Source organism: Psittacula echo, assembly GCF_963264785.1.
Source record: "Psittacula echo genome assembly, chromosome: 23".
Classification (NCBI taxonomy): domain Eukaryota; kingdom Metazoa; phylum Chordata; class Aves; order Psittaciformes; family Psittacidae; genus Psittacula; species Psittacula echo.
The window spans coordinates 6,311,901-6,336,799 of record NC_137748.1 but is presented as its reverse complement, the minus strand read 5'-3'; the positions used below and the strand labels follow the sequence as shown (position 1 = coordinate 6,336,799).

General features: G+C 45.8%; 2 protein-coding genes across 2 annotated transcripts; one reads left to right on the top strand and one right to left on the bottom strand.

Moving 5' to 3' along the window:
• Positions 1-490: 490 nt before the first annotated feature.
• On the top strand, positions 491-14,636 carry MEIOC (meiosis specific with coiled-coil domain; the record flags this gene model as incomplete). The annotated part of the gene is made up of 8 exons (XM_080633496.1): positions 491-496; positions 1,968-2,093; positions 2,634-2,791; positions 2,921-3,025; positions 4,513-6,367; positions 7,991-8,125; positions 11,909-12,089; positions 14,413-14,636. 8 exons carry the CDS (start codon positions 491-493, stop codon positions 14,634-14,636), a joined length of 2,790 nt encoding a protein of 929 aa, XP_080489622.1.
• A 2,555-nt stretch (positions 14,637-17,191) lies between these two features.
• CCDC43 (coiled-coil domain containing 43) lies at positions 17,192-24,879 on the bottom strand (the record flags this gene model as incomplete). Its single annotated transcript, XM_080633201.1, has 5 exons — positions 17,192-18,561; positions 20,387-20,445; positions 21,062-21,197; positions 23,310-23,397; positions 24,694-24,879. The coding sequence occupies 5 exons, from the start codon at positions 24,877-24,879 to the stop codon at positions 18,374-18,376; spliced, it is 657 nt and encodes a 218-aa protein (XP_080489327.1). The 3' UTR covers positions 17,192-18,373.
• Positions 24,880-24,899: the final 20 nt, after the last annotated feature.

Genomic DNA, 24,899 nt, shown 5'->3' with positions numbered 1-24,899 from the left:
GCCGGGCAGGTGCCAGCCCCGCTGCGGCTGCCGGGGGTACCGGAGCGGAGAAGCCGCTCGGGACCGCCCTGCTTCGGGCTCAGGGTTGGGGCGAGTTTTGGCGTACGGGGGAGGCACTGTCTCCGGGTGACCAAGGCCCCCATGGTTCCCCATTGGCGGGAGGGACGCGCGAGTTGATTTTTTATTGGCCAGGTGTTATCGGAGAAGGGCCAATAGAAATAAAGCTCTGTTGCCGTGAGAGCGGCTCCGGGCTCTCTGTGTAGCAACCGCGTGAAGAACACAGAGGGTCATGCTGCGCGGGGAGGCGTGAGGGAGTGAAGCAGCTTCTGATTGGTTAAACCGCTCAGAGGTTAGCCAATCCCCTTGGAGGGCGCGGGGTGGGGTGGTGGTTGGCCCAGCGCGAGGCTAACGGCCTCCCGTCGCCTCAGGCGGCCCGCCATGGTCGCGAGCTGGCGGTGGCCGCTGCAGCCGCTGTCCCGGGGGGTCGCCCATGGAGGTGAGGGGCGAGGCAGGGCCGCGTGCTGGGAAGAGGCTGGGCTGTGCGGCTCTTCCTGTCAGAAACCCAGCGGGCACAGTTAGAGCTGTGCCGGGCGTCGGGCCCCGCGGGGCGCCCGTGACCCACCGGGGTTGAAGGAGGCTTCACTCAGTGCTCCGCCGTCGTGTGTCTGCCGCCGCGAACGGGCTCAGTGCCGCGGTGCCCTCCTCTGTGGGGCGGCCCGGGCCTGCCTGTGGTGAGGGGTGCTATGAAATAGCTCGGAAGTGTAATTCCCAGTGGCCTGAAAGACTTCCATGTGGGGAAAAGGAGTGTGAAGGGTTTGGTGGGTTTGGGGGTGTCACGAATCCAGACCAGTTTACTATGCCTGTGTGTTCCCTCATTCCTTGAGATCGCAAATCATGTGAGAGCCAAGTGTCCTTACTAAACAAGGAGAAAATGTGGCACAATTAGCATAGTTCTGACTTTGTGTGTTCACATACGTGTAAAACGTGGCTGAAAGCAACTCTATGAGTACATCTGACTGCGGTGTAGATGAGAAGGAAAATCATTGCTGTAGAGCTACATTAGATATAAAGTGTGTTTTCATCCTCAGCTGTGGAGGAACATCTTTTTAGGGACAAGTGCTTATTCAGAATACTTTTCAGAACACTGATCCTATGAAACTTGAACCTTTTCTGGCTTTATTAAGCATTTTCAATGACCTGCTATGGTAATATTTAAAGTATTATACAAATAACTTCACTTTTTAATTTGGGAGCTAAAGGTTTTTTTGGCAAGTCAGTTTTATTTTAGCTTTACATTTTCTTCATGCACCTTGCCTTGTGAAGAAGGGAAGAAAATAGCACCTAGCTTCTGTTCTGTGTTCTGTATTCATTCGTTGCTCCCACTGGCCAGCTGTTTCTGAGCTCTTGCAGGCTGGTGATGGGGAGAGGGGTGGTTCTTTAAGTGGAAGTTGTTTCTCCTGTAGTTGCAGAACAGGGCAGATTTCCACTGTAGCTCCTGGTATGTGGGGTACAGCAAAACTCTAGCTCCTGAAGTCTGAAAATGCACATCCAGGATGGAATAGGCACAGCGATGAAAGGACAAGAGGTGTCTAGTGGTGCACAGAATGGCTCCTCTGCTGTTGCTGGTGAAAGGATGGTAATTCTGCTCCTCTGAGGTGGTTCGGGAGCCTCCCAGCACCTGAACAGTGTGAACAGGTCAGGTGTAACCAGAGGGCTGGTTTCCTTCTAACCTGCACCTTCTGTCTCCAGACTCCAGGTGAATTTCTGTGGTTTGCTGGGTTATTTTAAGGGTAAATATGAAAATGTTCCAGTGTCAATGTGTAGAATAATTGCTTGAGAACTCAGATGGAGCAGAATCCACAGGTAAATTATAATGTTAAGGAAGTTCCTGTTGGTATAAAATCTGCAGCTCTCAGGTCTGTGCGTAATTATGTCCCTCTACCACTTCTTTTTCTTGTTTTCTATAGCCTAAAGGTGCATTCAGAGGTGGCAGTCGCTGCTGGAGTAGCACCGAAGCTGGCGGGAGGCTGACTGATGTGTTCAGTAGTGTAATGACAGGCTCTGCCTCGCTGTATGGTTGCTACAAATCACAGGTTCCGTTGATTGTAAACGAATCTTTTTATATCTGTGTAAGAGTTCGTGTTGCTTGTAAACAAAATGGTCAAAAAGCAGTTGCTCCACAAAGTAGTATATTTTATATCTTTAACATTTAACCCTGTAGAAATACCATGATTTTTTTTTCACTTAAGACTGAGAAGGCATGTTATATTTAAGCCAAACAAGCTCCTTTTCACTTTAAACTGGGCAGAAAACCTTTCCTCTAGACAAGTTATTGGCTGTAGGTTCTCTATAATGACTGGGAGGAGGGGGAAGTCTCCTGATTCCTGTCAGGGGTTATCTGCTAGAAACTGCGGCAGGCTTTTCAGGCAGGGAATTCTCACTCCTGTGTGTATGTGTGTTGGCAGCAGGCACCAGCAGGAGTTACTTGCAGCCTTGTGTCACATTATGTGGCTTGCTTGCTCCTCGTGCTGTGGTTACTCTGAGAGTGAACTCCACATACAATGATGAAATGATAATTTGATGTGTTTAATATTAATATTAAAATCTACACTTTTATTGTATATAAAATGCAGAATGAAGAAAATGTAGAGCTGCCTCAGACATACGGTTCTTCCCTTTCCATGTCAGAGTACTCCGCGCCTGTGGACTTTTCCCTTTTATATGTACCATGGTCTACATATGGAGACGATACTAAACAGCCTGCTGCTGCTCAGAGTAATGTAAAGTCCAGGTAGTCATCTTTGACAGAATGAGAATGTGTGTGTTGATGGAGTAGCTGGATTGTTTTGGGTTTTTTTGTTCACTTTAACTTATGAAATATTTTCTATGAAGTCATGGTTTTAATACAATTTGTTTTCAGGATTCAGCCTGAAAGGAATGATTATGGCAGTGAAGCAGATTTATATGGCCTTGTGTCTAATATCTTGGATGAGCAAGAGAAATCGCAGCCATATTGTGCTGAGGGGTGAGTGTGTTGCCACGCAAGCACTGTTGGCATTCTTCTCCCTGAAAGCTACCCTCACTGATCTCAGTCTGTGTTCTCTTAGTCATCTTTGCATCTGCTGTTGGCAAGTCCTCATGCTCATCAAGGTTTCCCTTCTTTGCTCCTAATCTTCCAGTATTTCTCTTGGGATACTTGAAAGCTTTTCTCTAGGTACTCAAATTACATGGTACCTTCTGGCTTTCTGGTATTTATGGAACTTTTTAATTGACATTTTTTTAAGTAAGTCCTTCATAAGCATTGTGGAAATGCTATATTCAAATAAATCTCCTGAAATATACACCTTGGCCTACTTATTTTAATTTTTTTTTAAATCAAGACTGAATTCAGATTTTAGGTGTCTTTCTTAATTCATTTCAATTCACAGAAGAAATACACAAAACACAAAATCATACTCTTTGATGCTTCCCTGAACTGGCAGGAGAGAAGGATTCCATGCATGCAAAATGAATGTTTCTTGATATTAGTGCTACCTGAGCAATATTACATATCTAAATGTCAGGTTTATTATGCCTGCATTCTAACACCAGAAGAAACTATTAGATAGTCACAATTAGTTGTCACAGAAGGATTCTGTATCCTGGAGATACTTGGAGGGCTCACTCTCTTGCTTGAATCTGAGTGTTCTAGGTGTAAGAGGTAAGAAAGGGAACCCGGTTCTTAAGCCAGACACCACTCTTCCTTTCTGTCCCCCCAGACAATTCAAATGGCTTCTGTACATGTGCTGAGTTCTGTAGCTGGAGTGAGGGAAAAGAGAGTTAGTTTTGCTCGAGTGCTTTACAAATCCCTTTGCTTCAGACAGTGAAGGCTGGATTTCTGTTTCCAGTACTGCCAGGTTTGGCAGTGACTGCAATGACTTCCAGGCACAATTGCATTTTTTCCTTAAGCTGTTTATAGTTTTCCTGGACAGTGACTGATTGTCCTGTGTTAATGATGGTAATTAGGGGAAGGAAAGGAAATGTGCTTATCCTTGATGTACCTGCAGGAAGCCGTGTAAGGCAGTGTAAGCCACGGGCAAGTCTGGAGCAATAAGATGATACACAGAAGCATTTTATCTGGGCTGCTAGGACACAGCTTTGAGAGGTTGTGGGTAGTTTGATAAGTACAATTATCTTGTTGCTTAACCAGGAGTATTTTGGTGGTGACAGATAATAAATCTCTTGACAGGATTTGCTGTAATTTAGTGTGTACACATCGCTTGCAGCTCAAAGGCATCATACATAGCTCCTAAGTTATATGGATGGGTAGAGAGAAGGCAGAATCCTTTTTCTCATCTAGTTAAGAGTAACTCTGAACATGACAGTAGTGGATAGAAGCTGGAGTAAGACATCTTTGAATCAATTGAGAGAAAGTATTTAGGGGAGAGTTGGGTTCTTAAGCCTTTTCCTGCAGTTGGAAATGGAAGAGGAGCACCACAGATAAGACTAACAATGTGTTTCTTGTTTTCCAAGGAGTTGCCCTTCCAACTTGAAGTCAGTATGGCCCATGAATGTAACCAGAATTGTGGACCACCATGACTTATTGCCAGAAACTAAAAGACCAGTTGTTGGAGCTGCCTCACAACAGGGTTTTTACAGTAGTGAATCCGTATCTGCTGCTGAAAAACAGTACTTGCAAAGTGGTACCCTTGTGTCACAGCAGAAAGCAGATGAATGTTACCGCGGGTTTCCCAGCCTGGACCCTGAGGAGCAGAGTCTGTACCCTCCCAGGAGCGATCATGCCAACTGTTGCAACATGGAGACTAATGAGACTATGAAGACAACACCCTTATATCAGAACTATCCATACATAAAAACCACCTTTATGCCCCCAGCTGAGTATTCAGAAGCAATCGAAGACTCAGGAGCTGATGTTTATCCTTACGGAAGGGAGAAGGCATGTCCCAAAGGAGCAGATGCCCTGTTGCACCAAAAGCGGGCGGAAACGTTTCTTCCACAGTTTCACAGATATAATAAAAACACAGATTATAGTAGGTACCCTGAATATTCTCATGCTAGTAAAGCAAAGCCTAACAAGAGCACCAATTGTAGCTTCCAAGAAAATAAAAAATTAGTAAATGGAACCACTGAGGCACCACCTCTGGACGCAGAACCCTATACTAAGTTATTTCAAGTTAAATCAGGAACTCTGAAAAAAATAGAAGATACCATTTTATATCAGCAAAACTTTACATTTCCCAAGGCTGTAGGACTTCTACCAGAAAAACAATTTGCAAATGAAGCTTCATTCTGCACTGATTCGGGACAAAAATTCAAATACGGACTAAAATCTTTCACAGCTTGTCCAGGGAAAAGTGATTGTGCAAATGGTGTGGAAAAGCAGCAGTTTTCCAAGTCTGATCTTCAGAATTCTGAATACTGTAAATCACTTCCATTGTTACCAAACGCAGCAAACCCTTCAGCAGGTACCACTGTAAGGCCACCTTGGATGAATATTCCATCAAAAACAGCTGCTTCTGCCCCATTTCAGAATCCTTTGCTGAAACAGAATAATCGTTTACCTGCTTTTCCAAAAAGTTCCAGTCATTCTAATGATTTTTTACAGTTGCCATCTTCAAATTTCCCTTTAAATAGTAATTTATTTCACAAGTACTTTCAAGATAACCCTTCATTTTTTTCAAGTCTTGATTTTGGTTATAACACTGCAGAACGAGCTCGGTCTGCTGCTTGCATGGAGGCACTGGTTAAGAGTGGAGAAGAGAATCTTACTGAGTATTTAAGTGAAAAGAAATTCAAGCAGCCAGATGGATTCTGTGACAGTTATGCAGCTCAGCAGTTTGGGATCATTGAAAACATGAACAAACACCGTTTCCAGTTGAAGCCACTGGGTGAGTGTTACGATCTGGAAGGACAGAAACGTGCAGATGGGCTATTGCAGAACGTGTACCAGGATTTCATGGAGTCTCAGGCACAGTTTCATCTCAGGCAGGGGAGTGGAGACAGTAAGGCCATAAATCCCCTGACGTGCCTGCAGGCTTCAAGCTTTTCCAGCAATTGCATGATGGGTGACTTCAGATGGAATCAGCAGCTGGGCTCAGGTGCCTTCCCCTTGAAATCAGGTTGCCTCTTCAGCCATTCCATTGTCCCTCTGGTGGAGTCTCCTGACTTGTTCTCCCGTGATGATTTAAAACGTTTCTACCCTTATTTTAACGATAAGGTGTATGGTGAGGGTCCTTTCTCTGTGTTTGTGCCAGGATTTGGATTTCAGAAGCAAGTTAAAAGCCGTAGTGGGCCTGCCAGTGAGCTTCATGTTAGACTGGAAGAATGTTATGAGCAGTGGAGAGCTTTGGAGAAAGAAAGAAAGAAGGTAAGAAAAAGAATTAATAGCCATATCACATGTTTGATGTTGATCTCATCCAGCTCAGTCCAGTTAGAGATCACTGGTAATTCTCACTATTATGAGTTGATGTTTAATGAGACTTCAGAGTTTAAAGGCTTTGTTTCCCTGTCTATTTGGGACTGAAAAGAGACATTTTGAAGGTCTGTAGCCTGTTTGGGAGCGTAACTAACATTGTATTGAGCGTTGCACTTAAAGCAGGAATTCAGGGACTTTTTCAGTCTCAGAGTTGGGGTGTGTATGACTAACAAAGCCATGATGTTTGTAACACAGTAAGTACAGTGCATCTGGAAACTTTGAAAGTAAATCCAGTAGTTATATTTTGAATTGGAATAAACTTTAATCCTTTCAAGAATTAATTAAATTTCTTAGACCCTCGCCTTTTAGTTCTTTATATGAGGAGTTCTCACCTCTTGTTTCCCTGAAGTTTTAAACCTAAGATATGTTTGAAGGGGCTCTTTTTCCCCGGAGAAACTGAGGTTGAAGAAAGGGTAATACTAAAACACTTGAACTAAAGTTTCATGTAGCTGTATATGAAGCCCTACTTAGGGCAACTGCCCCTCTTGGTCATCAGGGGAAGTGCTTCAGGTTACCCTTGCTGCATGTAAAAGCTGACTTAATGTCTCCAATTCAGCTCAGTTTGAATTTCGATGCCAGCTGGAGCTGTGAGAGAAGCAGGAGCAAAGGCACCTGCAGATAGTGCGGCCAGGCATTTGGCTGAGGACTGCTCTGAGGAAGCTCTGTTGTGCTGGTCCACCAAAAATCTCCATCATTGTAAGGGGCTGTAACACAGGAGGGGAGTTGTCAGGGTGTTTCCTGGCAAAGGCTGGCTGTTAAAAATAGGAGTCAGGGAGAGTCTGACTTCAGGGGGAGAGCCTGGGGTTTAGGCTTGGGTGGAAAAGTACAAAAGAGAGTTGCCACATGTGTGGCAGGGGGACATGGTGGGGACGATTAGGCAGCAGCTTTATGTGGACCACTACAAAACAGTCTAAGAAATGCAATTTTAAACTCGATTCAGCTAGCTGTGTATTGTTCCAGGTATTCCAGAGCCACAGAGCAATGGGGTGAGAGAGACTGGCATCTGAAGTCTGGCAGTCAAGATTCAAAGTCATTTTCTGATGGCTAAATAAAATATGAGTTCATTTCAACAATTTAACAAGGAACAAGCTTTCTGTAGCTTGACTAATTACCAAAATTAGGTTAATTGCTGACTTAAACAATTTGCTTTTAATTTTGTGGGTGAGGTCCACATCTGTATGCTCCATCTTTTTTTTGCCTTGTAATTCTGGCTTGCCTCCATTTTATTTAGTACGGGCTGTACAGAGTGTGAGAAGACATAGCACTTCTGAAACACCTTCTATGGGCATCATTACTTTAGTTGAACTGCTTTCAGTAAACAGTTGTTTACTTAAAACAGGTGACTGTCCAAATGGTTAAATCCAAATGCCTGAATCCTCCTTAGCTACCAAAAAGGAACAAAAAATCCAACCCCTAAGGGAAGAAATTGTCTATCTGATATTTTTTTCTTGGTTCTGTAAAAAAGCACAATTACAGCTTACATTCTTAGGGAGTTATTCTTTTGTTTTCCTGCAGACTGAATCAGCTCTTGCTAAGAATTTCCAAGGGAAAAAGGTTTCCAGTGCTAACAACACTCCAGTTCCAAGGCTGACATCAAACCCATCAAGAGTTGATCGCTTAATTGTGGATCAGCTTCGTGAACGAGCCAGAGTGAGTTGTAGGATTCAAACTAAAAACATCTATTGAACTGATCAGACAGAACTTAAAGTACAGTATAAGATAAGTGAGATGATCAGAGCAGCTTTTCCCAAAATAGCTTTCTTCTTAAATGCTGTGCAGGGAATATTTCAGCAGTCCCTGCTAGAATTCCTGCAGCTCCAGGAATTCTCCAGTTCACTGCTGCTGTTACCAGCGAACCTGCGGAGTGGCTGCAGCTCACGTTTACAGCCCTACATGCCAGGAGGATGCAGCTTCTAGTACAGGAGCGTGCATGAGATGCCACAATCCAGTTGGCTAACCAAACTGCTTGCACAGCTCTACGCTGTGCATTTTGAGCTTTTCTGTTTTGAGCAGCTTAGCAGAGAAATGGTCACCCTAGATTTGTAGACACTGCGTTACACTAGGTATTTGTGATGGAAAAAGCAAGTTTAATTAATGTTTATAAGACTTTGATATATATATATTTGCTTGAGAGTCTTGTATTTTTTTTAATGCTAAATGGTTATTTGATGCAACTTCAGCCTGAATTTCTACATTATTAGTTTGCTGCTCAAGCCAAACAGCTATAACCTGTAGAGCAAACATGGCCAATGTATTTGGAGCTGCCTGTGGCTCTGTGGCCAAATGACAGTGCCAGTGCACAGCATCATGCTGCTTTGTGAGGCAGCAGCCTGCACAGAATTCTGCAAGGGAGGCTGAAGGGAGGAAGCAAGCAGGAGCTGAGCTGCCAGCAAAACAGCAAGGGTCTGATCTGCCTCTTCTGAGGCTGAGAAGCAAGAGCCAGAATGCTTGTGCTGCAGGAGGAGGAGACGTGAGCTGAAAGCGCAGTGCTGGAGCCTGCCCCTGTGAGGGGATGTAGGATTCAAGGCAGCAGCTGTTGTTCTGAGGAATGCTAGTTCTTGGAGGAACCAGTATTGCTGAGCTTGGCTGCTCCCGAGCAGCACTGGTAGGGGCCATCTTCCCTACCAGTTTCACAGAGGTCAAATACACCAGGGAGCCCTGCCTGCTTGCTGCCTGCTGAAATCTCTTCTGTGCAATTGCCTGGCTTTGGTCATACAGCTGAGTAGAGAGTATGGTGAAAGACTTGCTTAGTGTGCACTCTTTAAACTACTGCTTCATGAACCCCAAAAGAGCAGTGTTATGAAGTTTCCACTTTCAGAAGGCTTGCCTGTCCTTGTCCTGGTACTTTAAGACTGCATCTAAAAAAGGACTTAATCATATCTGGCCATTTGAGGAACCAAACTTCAGGGCATAGAACCTCAAACCATTGTTAGGTAGCAAGTGAAAAGTAGTTTTAAGAATGCTCGAAAGCACAGAGGCAGTTGAACGTGGATTCTAACAGCAAAACACTTAGTGACAGCCAAAGATGAACTGCTACAGAGGTTCGAGTGGAAGTTGAGCTGGCTGAGTCTTCGTAGTGTGGAGCATCTAATTAAACCCTCTTGATGGCCACACACTTACTTTGGTTTTCTCATTTGAGACTTCCACTTGCGGTTGCTTTCACTTCCAGAGCAAAGCCTAGCTGATGGAGAGGTGACAGTAGCTTCCTTCACTATGTCATCAGTAGCTATTACAACCACTTAATAGTCAAAGAACAAGCTTTAAACCAGGATCTTCTCTCTACAGACTGTATCTCATCTCTCTTGTGTCTGAGGAGATGTAAATCCAAGCTCCATTGTAATTGGAGAATGTCCCATACTGATACATGCTGAGTCTGGACATTCAGCTTGTCCTGTCAAAGCTCTGTTATTCTCAACTAACAAATGACTTTTACCAGAGAGAGGAAATCAGAGCTTATTTCTAGTAGCTAGAGTATATATGGGCTGGGGAGCACATTATGTAGTTCCTGCTTCAAATACAGTTTTGTGAAAACAGTCATCAGAGTTGGGCCTGAAATGTCAGTCCTTACCCCATGGTGCATGCTCGCTTCCAGACTGCAGGGACTGTGGCTGGGAGCCTCCAGCAGTCAGCCACAGCATCACTGGTGGCTTGATGTTTTTCCCAATGAGGGACCTGAATTACTTGGGAAGCCCTGTGGCAGCCAAAGGGATAGATCAGTTGTGCTTTTTAAGAGGAGGGCAGGTTCAGTTAATTCCTCTGAGTTGTGAGTGAAAGGAAGGATCTCTGTGGAGTGCAGGATAAACTTCTGGAAAACCTGAGAGGGTGAGAAAGCAAGCATTTGAGCTTCGCTGACTGCTGTAGATTTTGCTTTTAGCTGCCTGGCACTTCTCCCATGCTTAGTATAAAGAATGTAGGCATTTAACTGTCAACTGTGGATCCCACTGGATCAGGTTGAGGTACCTGAAAGCCTGGTCTTCAGAACCTAAGTCCTTTTGTGGCTGTGGACGTGCTAGCAAGCAAGGCTGTAAAATTATGTCAGGTTCATCTTACTTTGCTTCACTTGCTTATGCAATCCTCCTGTGCCACTCCTTAAAATCTGGCTTTTTCTTCAGGAACAAATCTAGGGATTTTAAACAATCTTACCTGCTTTAGCTTCCTATCCAAGTGACTGATTCCTCAGCTGTTTGTGTGAAGTTCCCTCTGCACTTTTTTAAACTCTCAGTTTCCTTACAAATGTGAAATGTCACTTTTTGATTGTATTGGTGGTTGTTCACTGTAACTTGTGCATTTTATTCCTGCCTGTGTTTCCCCACCCTACTGGCCTTTGCCAGACCTCAGGTTGATCAGGACAGGTCTGGCAATGGGAGCTTGCTCCTCCCGAAGCACACTAAAGCACTTAGCAGGGAGTGGCTGCTCTGTTCTGCTCTTGTGGATGCTGTTACCAAAGTAACTGTCTTGGCCAACAGCCTGCTCTGAGGATACTTGGGACACATTGGGCAAATTGTCCTGCTTCAAACACCTTTCTAGCCACCCTTTCTTAGGTTTCCAAACCTCCATGCCAGTCATTTTCCTAGAGAAGCCTACTGTTTTCTCCTGCAAGAAAACATCAAGAACTTTGCTTTGCACTGTGCTCTCAGACCCTATGTTTCTTCTTTTTAACCTGTGGATGACCATTGCCCAAGGAACATTACAATTTGGAATTTTTAGTTTTATCTCTTTCTGCAGACCAGCAACCAGGTTCCTCAGTGGTCTGTGAATCATCATTTAGGAATGGCTTATCAATGGGAAATACATAATAATGTTACTGGTGTAAGATAAACAAGACAAAACCAATGCAGACTTTGAACTGATTAAACAAAACTGAAGTATTTCTGAATGCTGGTGCTCAATATTCTCTAAAAGAGCTCCTTCAGTACTGGATATCCATTCCGAAAGTCAGCCAACACATGTGGTTCCACAGCAGCTTTAGCAAATCCAAACCGAGACTGGAACAGCACAAGGAGATCATCTGGGCAAACACTGGCTGCCCTTTGTGCGATTGGTTTTCAGCCAGATAACTGCAGCAGTACTGAGAGAAGGGAGGATCACAGTGGTCTTCAGTCAGAGGAGTGCACACTGTCAACAAACCACCTTCTGTCGTGTGTTTGCCTCAAAGTTGTATATATCTATTATTAATTAGTAAGCTGCATGTCCTAATATTTGGCTATTTTAGCTTTGCCGTTGTGCTGTACACACCCAGGTATTCTACAGCTCCAGGTTTGGAGAAGAAACTCTAGGTAAGAATTTAAAACCACCTCAGCTATAACTTTATGAACTGTTCTCAAAAGAAAGTAATGGTTATCATTAATCTGTTCTTTCTAATCCTAGCTAATTTTCTTGTAAGTCTAGATGAGTATAGTTTGAACTCCTGTAACATGTAAAAATGTTCATTAGGTTGTGACTTTACTGGGAAAAATGGAGCGCCTTCGCAGTTCTCCCCTTCATGCTAACATTTCCACTGCTCTTGATAAACATCTGGAGGTAATTCATGTAGTGCAGTCACGTAGAAAAGATGAAATTGTAAATGCTTCCAATCGACAGAGGCAAGGAGCTCCCAGATGCCAGGATGACAGAGGTATAACTATGCTTACATACTTTTATAAGGTAGCTGAAAGGTTCTACACATATTGCAAGTGTATAAAAAATTAACTGTGAGGGTTATTTGATAAACTTGCGATTTATTTTTCAGTGTCTACAGCTTGATGGGGTTTAGATGATGGTTTTCAGAGGATGCTAAAACTGGGGTGTAGTGATAAGTGAGTTAAATCAATTTGGAGTGCATTTATTCAACTAATAAATCAGCAAGAGATGAGAAGGTAGTGGGCGTTTCTTTGTAATGCAATTTGGGATTGAGGATGAGCATAGAATCATAGAACCACAGAATGGTTTGGGTTGGGAGGGACCTTAAAGCTCATCCAGTTCCAAACCCCTGCCACAGCAGCGACACCTTCCACTAAACCAGGTTGCTCAAAGCTATTATGATATTAAGCTATTGCCCCTTTCTTCTCTCTGTCCCTCATGTACCTGTTTGTACCCCTCTCACCCTGTCTTTATTTATGTGTAGAACTTTCTTGGTAGCTCCACCCTGAATCTGTGCAGTGAGACCAAGCTGGCCTTGTATTCCAAATGCGTTTCCTCTTCAAGCGTGTTCTGTTGTAGATGGGCATAAAATACAAATTGTACTTTCAATGGATACACAAAAATATACTCATCAGAATGTTTTTATACAATATAGCAGGGGTTTTTTTTTCACCTGTTCACCATCATTCTTAATTCTCTTTACCTCAGTTGAAGATGATTGACTTGTTTAGTAACAGATTATTTTTCAGGATCTTTCAGGAGGATACAGATGTTTCATTAATTTTCTGAGGGGAAAAAAAGACCCTTTTAATGTCTCTAACTCTCAGGTGCTGTATTCAGCCAAAGACTTTAACCAACTCTTCTTTATTACTGTGGGATTTCTCCTTCTTCCCTGGTAATGACCTGAATGCCAAGCACATCTCACAGCTTTAACAGGCACATTTATGTGAGGGTCACTTATTTCTTCACTTTCTCTAGGCAGTTCAGATGACACCATTCCTGTGGTCAGTTCCTCATTCCACAAAGCCTGGTGTGGAAATTGGAATTTTGAAAATACGGGACCTGATGATCACATCTTCCCACCCTGTATTCTGTCCTTTATTTCTCTGGAGTTACCCTTCCAAACACTACCTTCTGAAATGCTTTGGGTGGCTGATGCTTGTGTTGCAGAAGGGGCTTTTCATGGTGATTCTTCACAGTCACCTGAATCAGTTTTCTATACCACTCCTTCCAGCTGCTTTAGCAGTGTTCACTGTAGAGGAATGGATGGTCACTCTGTGCAGAAGAAAGGAAGGTGTCTCAGGTTGGGTTTTGCAGGAACCAGCCCAGGGAGTGAGAACAGGATGAGCTGCTGAAGGGGGATGGTGAGGGAATAAGGGTAGGCCTCTAAATTCTGCCCTTTTCTGAGGAGAACCCCCAGGAGGACCGTGCTTTCACCTGGAACGGTGAATCCAAGAACATGGGTTGAAGGTAGGCGCCAGGTTTTTGCAGTAAAATGAAACTGCAGTCGCGCTTGCTGAGCACTAGCAATTTGGAAGAGCAGACTTTGACTTAAAGTCTCCCACTGCTTCCAAATACCATGGAAGTGTTTGACCATGGGGTCAAGGGCACATGTGCTTTCTGTGCAGCACACCACCACCCAGTGTGACCCAGCTATTGGAAGTGAGTATGCCCCTACCCATGCAAACTCTGGCTGAAACATCCAGTGCCTGGAAGAGGGCATTGAATTTGTTTCTTCCCAGAGCCTGCCATTAAAATCAAAGCATTATCTATGCCTGAAGCCATTGCTGTTGAATAAATGGACCACTGCACCACCTTAATCTTTGCTTTAAAATGGTGGGGGTTGGCACACGTTTGCAGAACATGCTCTGTAGGCTTTAGTAAAATGCTGTAAATGGGCTATTCCTTCACATGCCTAAATAATTTCTTGGGTAAGATGGGCAAAGGGTCCACTGTGTGGGTGTGGAGGAGTTGCTGTCAAGGTTCACAATAAGCTCAGGCAGGAAGGAGTGGGCAGTGCCTTTAGTACATGTGTACATGGAACACTTTCAAAGGCAGAGCCAACCTTGAGGCTTTAGGTGCTACTGAAGAGTAGGCAACAAAGTACCTAAATTCTGTAGACCTCCTTGTATGAGGGCACAAAAATCACTGCTTTCTCAGATTCAAACTTTTACAATCTTATAAAGAGACAGACAAAACCAGACACTAAAAAGGGCCGAAAAGTTTCACACTCTGTAGCAGTGCCAGGGTGAATCAAACCCAAACAGTGCTTGCTGCTGACCTGTAAGAAAGATTAAACTGCCATTTCCTCCTTGCAGATGTGTTTGCTCTGGCTTTGGCAATTAAAGAAATGAGCATAGCAACACGTAAAGCCCGTACGACTCTGTGGTGTGCGCTCCAGATGACCTTACCCAAACCTGCAGCTGGAAAACTGGACCTGAAGAAAATGCTTCAGGAGCTGGAGCAGCCTGAAGAGAAAGCCTGTGAAAACCCGGATGGCAGCAGCATCCCGAGGCAGAGGGCTGACGTGAGCAAGCACTAAGGACCACTGCACCGAGAAATACACTCCACAGGGTGTATGTGAGATATATATATGAGAGATGCTACACTCATTCTTTTTAATGATTTGTAAAGTTTTGAACTAATATTCCTATTTAAAGCTGTATCTTGACAAGAAGTTGAATTTGCATTAAGGGCTCTCGGGTTCTACTTCAAACTGTTCACATGGCAGCGTCAGAATATCGTAAACCAAACTGGTGAATGTTAACTTAAAAACTAATCAGATTTCTTAATTAACAGCCCAGGGTATTATTTAACTTCTGCAGGTGACCCCTGGTGTACAACTCTTCCGATAACTTCTTTTAGTTTTGCTTTAGGAAATAGGTTTTAAAACAATAATTCTTAAAGACTGTAGTCTAACAGGGTGTCTGGTCATTGTCAGATGAGATTGTGATGTAAAAATGGTTTCCTCATCGAACTAAAACCTGGAAACAGGAGGACAAAAAATGCGAAGCATACCCAATATTCATGTAGAATTAAATATTTAAAACAGAAATATTTATGAATTTGAGATTTTAGATCTAAGTTGGTGAAAGGAGAATGCACCGGTTTCTACTGGTAGGACAAAATTGCTGTTGTGAAACCATGCAATTTAGTAAACGTGTTCAAAATCATTTGGGCATGCTCTCGGGGACTAAACAAAAGAAACATGTGTTTTAAAGTATTTAAACCTAATCAAAAGACAACATGCACACAGGATTATCTTTTTAAAAGCTGTGCAGCAGCTGAAATAATGAGCACTGGTTTTAATACCTTCACTTGAAAATTGGAAGAGGCACCACAACATTCTGAGATGTAGGTTTTCTCAGACTTACTCTTTTCACTAGTTTGGCTTGAAATTTGGTTGTCATATTTTAGACTTCTTATCTGACCTCTGTGGTTTTGACAGCTCTGAGTACTTGTTTATCTGCATATCTTAACCTGTACAGAGCACAAGTAACTTATTCACCACTACAAAATGCTGATTATTATGTGGCTCAGGAGATACATGGGGTTTTAACACTTGTAGCATCGCACTTATAATGTGTGGATTAAATTTATTCAGCTGTCCTTGCCTAGATACCCTGCTATTTTACATGTCTCTCTTCTTCTTACTTCTGGAAATCCTGATATGCAAAAAGGTGCGATTGCACCACATAAATTGTCACAGGATGATGGGAGAAAGAAACCAATTGGGGACGCAGCAGGAACCAGAGTCAGTTTTGATCACCGGATGACCAAAAGCACTGCCAGAGCAAGCAGCTTATCAGAGCTGGAGAGCAAAGCCCACCTTCCTGCCACACATCACAGCATGAAGCTTGGTTTGGTTCACCCTAGGATATGTTGATGTTAAAAGCAACACTGCACTGACTTCAGTCTGTCTGGTAAGAAATAAATTAGGTTTGGTTGAAGAGCATTTGTTCTGTGATTGTCTTCACAGCCTCAGCTCCTAGAACTTGAGCCATTAATAGGGAGTGTAATTTTCAGTTAATTACTGAAGTGCGTTGGGAGGTATAAAGCAATAGTGATACTGAAATTATTCTAGGGTAGAGAGAAGTGACTGTAACATAGGACAAACCAGGGGGGAATTATGTCAGTGCAGGGAAGCCAAAGCGGTGGATTTTCCCTGCAAGTATCTCACTAGTTACAAGCTCTGTATTGCCAGGGGAATCTGATGCAATGATTTCAGTGTCTGCACTAGAAATCCGAGGAGCCTGTCTGAGGCATTCCTGCTCTATACATCTCTTGGTATTGATGCCAGTACACTCTCCTGAATGTCCTGGGCATCAGTCAAGCATCAGCCTTCAGCTCTCTTGAGGCACTGAGTCAACAGTGAAAACCATGGGCTCCAGCAGCTCCATGGCAGAGCTGCTGCCTGCTCTGTGCTGACGGGTGCAGCTGAGACCCTTCAGGTTCACATGCGTTGGTGTTTGCAAAAGATTGCAGCACCCTCCCGAGTTTCCAGCAGCGGAAAGCTCGTGGAGCTATCTGGTGGATGCTGCTGCATGGTTGTGGTGCTCCTGCTCTGCCCAAGGCTGTGGGGCTGGGCCTTCCCTTGTTGCTCTTTCCCTGTCCCTAGAAGGGCTTTTCTGACCAGTGGTATGCAGTCTCAGGGAGCCAGACACAACAAACCACTGCCAACCTGCACTTGTCTGTGGGTGCAGGGTGGGAGTGGGACCAGAGGGAGCCTGTCTGCAAGAGCTGCCACAGCGTGCTTGTGACTGCACCCTTGTTGGATCTGTACAGACCTTATTACATGTACACGTTTTGACACACACGGCACTGCTGTTTGTTCTTGCTTGGCTCCTGAGCCCAGCAATGGGTAGAGGGGGACAGTTCTTGTTATGAGGGGGTGAAGGCAGCTCTTTCCTCTGGACTTTTACAACCGGAGGGCTCCAGCAGCCTTGGGAAATGGTGCGACTCCAGGAAAAGCAGCACTGGGGCAGCCCTCAGAAACGCTGCTGGGTAAGGGACAGCGAGGACACAGGACAGGCCAGATGGGAGCCCCAAGCCACACAACCACGATTTTCATTCAGACAGAGGAACTCAGTTCTTGGCCAACCAGTTTTATTATTCAAGTCCAAAGATAAAGCAGTTAGATATACTTGCAGCAGCGAGTTAAACAGGAGCACGGCCCTTGAGGCAGACTGGTGCTGAAAGCAGGTGATGGGGACACGGACTGCCAGCAGCACACGGCTCCCAGAGCAGGAAGCTCTGGGCACACCAGTTCCTCCCGCACCCTGAGAACACTGCAGCTCTTTCATGCTCAGTTACAGCAATTAGTGTTCTCTCCAGAGGCAGGTGACACCAGCACAGAAAAGGCTGGAAACAGCAAGTACCAAACCCTTTGGAGGCAAGAGCAGTGTTCAGCCCTGGCAGTAACTGGGCTTGGCAAAAGCCACCAGCCTGTAAACCCAGTGCATCCAACTCACAGCTGCTCAGCACTGCGCCATGCTCAACCACTCACACTGGCAATGGCCAGAGCAGTGGGCAGTGGCAGGGAGCACCATTTTCCAGCTACTGGCATCAAGTCTTAAAGTAGCACAGGGAACTGACCAATTTGCTACCACTGCACCAAAGCCTGTATCTGACCTGTGGGTGATGCCGGCACATAGCTGCAACTCACCTGGATTTTCATCTCATTCCCTTTCTTTCGCTGCAGAACAGCACTTGCCCTCACCGAGGTGAGCTCCAGTCCTGCTCTCGCAGCACAGGCACAGTGTGACCTAGTGCTGTTCTTGGCAGCAGAAATACATGTATTTGCAAATACATTTTTCAAGGCTACTGTAAATAAACACATTCACCCTGTAGCAACAGATCCTTGATTACACATCAGAAAGGGGCTGGCTCTGCTCTGTTCTCAAATCCCAACTCTTGCTGTAAACCAAGGCTGGCAGGAGGACGCAGTTTGGAAGCCCTCTCCTACGCTGTGTTTTGCTTTGCTTGAAGTGGTAAGGACAAATCAGTTTAAAACCACAGACATAATCACTTCACCGTTCTTTGGTACAGACACTGGCCACAGGAACTGACTGGGACATGGACACCACAGGCACATGGCACACTTCGACTTTAAGAGGTGCTTGAAATTTCTCTTCTGCTAACTAAAACAAAGAAAAAAACCCCAAATGCTTCCAAAGAGTCACTCGCCAGCCATGTGTCCAGAATTTCTGCTGCTTTTTAAACACACACCATATTCATAAGTATTCTTATCCCCTCGAGAGTCCGACTGGAGAACTGCAGCTACCGCTTTCGCTCGCCTTTCTGTGTCCTTTTCTTCTCCTTTTCCTTCCGCTCCTGCTTGGCCAACTTATCCTTCTCCCGCTGGACTTTATCTTGCTCTTTTTTCTTCTGGAACTCATCCCGTAGCAGCTCCCGTTCCAGCTTCCTGGCATTCACCACATCCTCCATGTTGGTGTTTCGGAACAGCGCTGGGGGCGTGTTAAGGGCAGACGAGGCTCTGGCTGAAGCCACACAGCTTCTGCTCTGCAGCCCTATTTTGGGGCTCTAAACTAGACAAAGCTTTAGCACATGACGTGGTTTATTCTACCTCCCCCCTCACCTTCTGGCTCCCACTTCTGCTTCCTCACCAAGCAGGCAAGGAATTTCGGAATGAAGAATAGAGAAGGAAAAAGGAATCTGCTTGTTTTTCACAGAATCCCAGACTGGTTTGGGTTGGAAGGGAGCTTAAAGCTCATCCAGCTCCAACCCCTGGCCACAGGCAGGGTCACCCTCCACTAGAGCAGGTTACTCCATGCCCCATCCAACATGTCCTTTTTCCAAATAGAAAGTCATGCAGAGTCAATGCACACTGCCTAGGAAAGGATTCGTTCCTAGAAAAATCAAGTTGCTACAGGTTCTTAAGACTAATATGTAAAAACATCTGTAAAACCTCTACAAACCTAAGAGGAAGAAAAATAACACTGGGTACAGCTTCCTCCAGGGGGTTCACTACAGCTGTGTCTGTGACGCGTGGTTTTACGTGTCCATACGTGTGTGGATGTATCTGCAGGCACTGCTTACAGCAGATGGGACAGCAGCAGGGAGCCAGCAGGGATAAGGCCTCCCAACAGCTCTCCACTGGGATGGGATGGGAGCAGCTAGGGTAGCCCTGCCCATCCTGCCGGCCACAGGAACAGCTGCAGATGTGGGAAAGGGGCAGCTCACACGAAGGATCACCACAGTCTCATGTCCTCCCCCCACAGCAAGGAGTGGCAAATGCTTTGGGAAGAACATTAGAAAGACCAAGTGGGTGCCTCCTCCACTGTCTCTTCCTCCTAACCCCAAGTCATGCAGGGACAAGAATAATTTAGATTTTCCTTTTAATGATGTGCTAAAACCTGCTTCCACCCTAAACCTGCCAGCTGGTGAGCTCAAGGAACATCCCAAATTACTGTGTTGAGGAAAACATGGGATACTTGATCTTTGTTCACCACAGACTTAATAGTTTTACAGTAGTTTTGTTTCTGCTGCACTTTTAGTAATTCCCAATGTGATTTCCCTCTCTGGACACCAGCTAACATTAAGCTCGTGTTCATAGGAGAATTATTCTTACCCATAAGCATGTTCTATGAAGCTTCAAAGAGGACAGAAGAGGGAAGGCAGGAACAGAGGAGAAAAAGAGATTGACAGGATCAGTCTCAGCTGTGCAGAGGGCACGTGTGAAACTCTTAACTCTCATTACAGAATCATAGAAGCATAGAATAGTTTGGGTTGGAAAGGACCTTAAGATCATCCAGTTCCAACCCCCCCTGCCATGGGCAAGGACACCACCCACTAAACCATGTCACCCAAGGCTCTGTCCAACCTGGCGTTGAACACCACCAGGGATGGAGCATTCACAGCCTCCCTGGGCAACCCATTCCAGTGCCTCATCACCCTTACAGTAAAGAACTTCCTCCTTATATCCAGTCTGAACTTTCCCTGTTTAAGTTTGAACCCATTACCCCTTGTCCTATCACTACAGTCCCTAATGAAAAGTCCCTCCCCAGCATCCTTGTAGGCCCCCTTCAGATACTGGAAGGCTGCTATGAGCTCTCCATGCAGCCTTCTCTTCTCCAGGCTGAACAGCCCCAACTTTCTCAGCCTATGAGCAAGGTCAGGCTACATGAAAAGAAAAATAATCACCAAACTTAGAAGGCGGCCCTAAAGCAATGGGGAGTATCAACAGGGATAAGGAAAGATGGGAAACAGGAACTCACCATGGAAGCTGCCTTCCTTCCATAAAGCCTGCGTCACCCAGAATTCAAAGGATACATTTTTCTGACCCCATGTTTACTGCTGTCGCAGTCGATCCATCCTGTTCATCCTCACCAGTGAGATGATTAAGGAAATATGGACATCAGTAATGATCTTGTGCCTCTGACAGTCACACTTAACTCCAGACATGCCAAATAACCCTTCTGTCAAGCCACAGGGAAGTGACTGAACACTCACACAGACTCCACATGTTCAGCTCCCTCCTGCTGCTCAAGCACCAGGTACCATTCCTTCTCATTCCCTATTCAACTTTGCTCTTCAAGGAAGAACTTGTTCTTCAGCATTACAAAGAGTGAACTTTAAACTCTCCCACTTTATACCACTCTAAAAAGGATTTTTTCAGCAGATTTTGCATTACAAAGCAATAGCTTAATTCAGTTCATTAACTACCATGCACAGAATTACCAGGAGGTGATTCCCCCCCTCTTCTGCAACATACCTGGACTGGAGGAACCTTACCCAGACAAGCATCTTCAAAGGAGCATCTGCTCACAGTGCTCCGCAAATAAGGAGCTTCCATGCTTTTCTCCATGGAAGTTATTTTATCATGGAGAAGGAAGACTGAAAAGTTTCCCCAATTTTCCCAATAAAGACACTGTTTTCCTTTAGGACATCTCTAATAACCATTATCCTTCAAAGCACTGAGTCTCAGCTGGGTCAGGAAAAGGATATTCCTCCTCATCTGTCACGTTGGCATACTGGGCCAGGAGAGCAGCTTTCCTTTGCTTCTCCTCCTGGGAGACCTCTTTGGGCTTCACCACAATCTTGGCCTGCTTCTCCATCATGCTGGCAATGGCTTGGATCTCATCTGGCAAGGAGAGGAGGCAGAGCATCAGACACGGCAGGATGTGCCACGTGTGCACATAGCTACCTTCTACCACTGAAATGTTTAGCTTGTTAATAACTTCTCCTCAGGATTCTGTTATTCTAAGTAGATATTGACTCCATTGGGGATTTATCCTTTCATGGAACCACAGTGAAATAATTGAATCCTTGCACTTCTAACAAGCTAGACACACACTGCTGCCTTCTTCCTGCGGCAAGTGAAAAACCAGCCCTGTGGGTAACCGACAGTATGAGCAGGAGGAGTCCAGCAGCAGCTCCAGCAATTCCAATCACTTGTCCCCAGAAGAGGGGTTTATTGAATGCACAGAACAGTGTAACTTGTCCCTGTCCCCAGGCAAAGGCAAGGTCAGGCCAAGGACAGACTGCTGCATGTGTGGTTCAGCTGCCTTGTCTATACAGGGGAGTTGAGTGAGACTGGTGAAACCCTGAGGTTTAGACAGGAGAAGTGCTATAGAAACACAGGCCTCATGAAGCTGGTGAAGGACCTTAAGATTGGATACAAGGAAGAAGTTCTTTACTGTAAGGGTGATGAGGCATTGGAATGGGTTGCCCAGGGAAGTTGTGAACGCTCCATCCCTGGCAGTGTTCAAGGCCAGGCTGGACAAAGCCTTGGGTGACATGATTTAGTGGGAGGTGTCCCTGCCCATGGCAGAGGGGTTGGAACTGGATGATCTGAAGCTCCTTTCCAACCCAAACTATTCTATGATTCTATGACCTGGAGTGTGATGAGGAACAGCTGAGGGACCTGGGGGGTTCAGTCTGGAGAAGAGAAGGCTCAGGGGGGACTTTATCGCTCCCTACAATTGCCTGACAGGAGGATGGAGCCAGGAGGGAGCTGGGCTCTGCTCCCAAGGAACAAGGGATGGGACAAGAGGAAACAGCCTCAAGCTGCACCAGGGCAGGTTTAGATGGAGCTGAGGAACAATTCCTTCCCCAAAGGGTGCTCAGGCATTGGAACAGGCTGCCCAGGGCAGGGCTGGAGTCACCGTCCCTGCAAATGTTCACACAGCGTGGAGATGAGGCCTCAGTGCCATGGGTTAGTGGTGGCCTTGGCAGTGCTGGGGAACGACTGGACTTGATGATCTTAAAGGTCTTTTCCAAGCTGGTTGATTCTGTGATCCCATGATAAGGACTCACTGTAAGAACTCCTCAAGAAGGACATCAGTCAGTGACAGCATTCTGTTTGCAACCAGAACCAACCAAGAAATGCAAAGCAAACAAAAAGCAGGATTTAGCCAGAAGGGATGCAACATGGTCACAGGCTACGGGCAGTTGGAGGATTACTAACTGATCCATGCAGTGTGCTTAAACCAGCTACATCTTCCCAGCATATGACTTTATTGTACTCCAGAGCTCTGCCCACTGACCAGAAAAAGCCTCCCATGATGACCTTCCTTCATTCCTGAGCCAACAGCTGAAGTCGAGAGATGGATTCAGAGAGGGCACAAAGAAACAGTGGGGCTATAATGTGACTGGGAAAGGAGCAGCATTAGTACAGCAACAGCAGCCTCACAGAGCATCCCCCACAAGCATTTATGGGGAAAAAAGGACAACTTTAGAAGATCGTGAAAGAGGAGAATAAGGGTGTTTTCCTGATGTGCACTGAGGTGAGCAGCAGCAGATGGGACAGCCCAGCTCTCCACTGGTGCACTGGGATAAAGCCACTGGCTCTCCAAACTGCCACAGACTGAAGCAGCCCAGGCTTTATCCACACCTCCCAGCAGAGTGCTGCCATGGCTGCAGTGAGCACTGACCAGAGGGAAAGCCCTGGCTGTTTTGTGAAGGGAAACTGAAAAAATCCTTCAGGAATTAAAAAAGAACCCAAGGGGCTTTTCATGTGCAGGATTCTGAACTCAAAGAGCAGCAGGATGCCAGGGACAGCCACAAGTGAAACTACTCGTTTCCTAGTTCAACTCAAAACAGTAAATAAGCAGCAATGACAACGAGAAGCAAAGCACACACAGTAGCAGCATTGGTTTTAACTCCTGGCAGGACGAGCACACAGTTCTCATTTTGGCAAGGCCCTGCAAAGCACTCACACCACAAGGAAGGGCACACTGAGCAGCGACACTACCTGCTTTTTTCTCTGTGGCATCAACAATCTGAGATTCAGACCACTTCTCCACTACTTCCCTGCAAACATCGTGTAAGAGATCTTCTTCCTAGTGAGAGAAAAGAGACTTTCAGACTTGGAACAAAGCTTTAAACGAGCACTAGCCAGGTATGAAAAGTACCAGCTGCAAAGAACCTGAACACCCAGCAGTAAGCTCAAGTCATACAGCTTTTCACACACCATCTCCTTGTTAAATGCAGACCCAGGGCTTGGGGTAACCTGGGATGACACAAGTAATGCCATGCACTTACTTTAAACAGGTCAGGACTAGAAAGCACCCTGACATGTTACACACACCCCCAGTGAGTTCCTTGTCCCATGATACAGCTCTAACAACACCCAACGGTTTCCTGGCACTGGCTCTCAAGGTGCAACAGCCCCACAGACACCAAGGAAAGGCCATCAGGGCATCTCCACTCTAGAAATGCACTGCCCAGCATCATCCCTCTTCTGAGCAAGGCTGCAGAGAAGGTACTCAAAGGCCACTCCAAACCAATCTCACTAAAGCAAGGAAACTGGACTAGATAAAACAGGGGGATGGAGCTGAAACTGCTCTGGTTGTATTGACAGACCATCTCCTCCCACCAGCAGGAACATCCTTGGGCCTGCCTGGAGCACATTCTAGAGGGGGCAGTGGCTGCCTTCACATGGTTGTTCATGACTGAGGAAGACCTGAAAACTTGGGCACCTACAAAAAACACCTTCAAGTTCCAGGACAAACCATCACTGAGGACATTGCCCATTGAGCAGAGGAAAGCCCACCTGCATGGAGGACAGCAAAAACTGAGTTCTCCACAACTGGGGGACAGACAAGGAGATAAAAGCAGACACAAAAGTCTCCACGTTTTGCTCCAATATGAGCAAGACCCCAAGCCTGCAACAGTTAAGCACAGTTCAAGGCTGAACACACACCAGAAGGTGCCCAGGCTGGAGACGAAATGCTACAAGGACCAATGTGGGTATTGGAGGCTGTGAGAGGAGGTGATCTGCAAACAGAAACAGCAGGACTAAGGGCTTGTGATTCCTAGCCTCAGAATCTATCTTAAGAAGTCAGCATGCCTTTAACAAGAGCAGATCTTGGATGATGCCTTAACTGCTAAGATCAGGTATAAGCAACACCTTGAGATAAAGACACTGTAGAAACCTTACAGCTCCAAGGAAAATAAATACTGAGGAGAAATCCCAGGGCTTCAGGGGGGCGATGCCCGCGTGTCCCCTCGGTTCTCCGCACCAGACCTCCCCGGGCACGGCGAGGCCGCGGCTGCCCCTCAACTCCTCGAGGGGAATCAGCCCCTTGCTCTGGGGTGAGAGGAACTCCCCCTTCCCGTCCCGTCCCATCGCTCACCAGGGAGGTGGCCAGGACCCCGCGCAGCGCTTCCAACCGCTCCTCATCGCTCTCCTCCTCTCGGAGCAGCCCCTGGATGTAGGCACCGTACACGGCCCTGTCGAGGCCCAGCGCCTCCAGTCGCGCCGCCAACCAGGCCGCGAACCCTCCCGCCGCCGCCGCCTCTTCCCCGCCGGACGCCGCCATCTTGGACCAGCGCCACCACC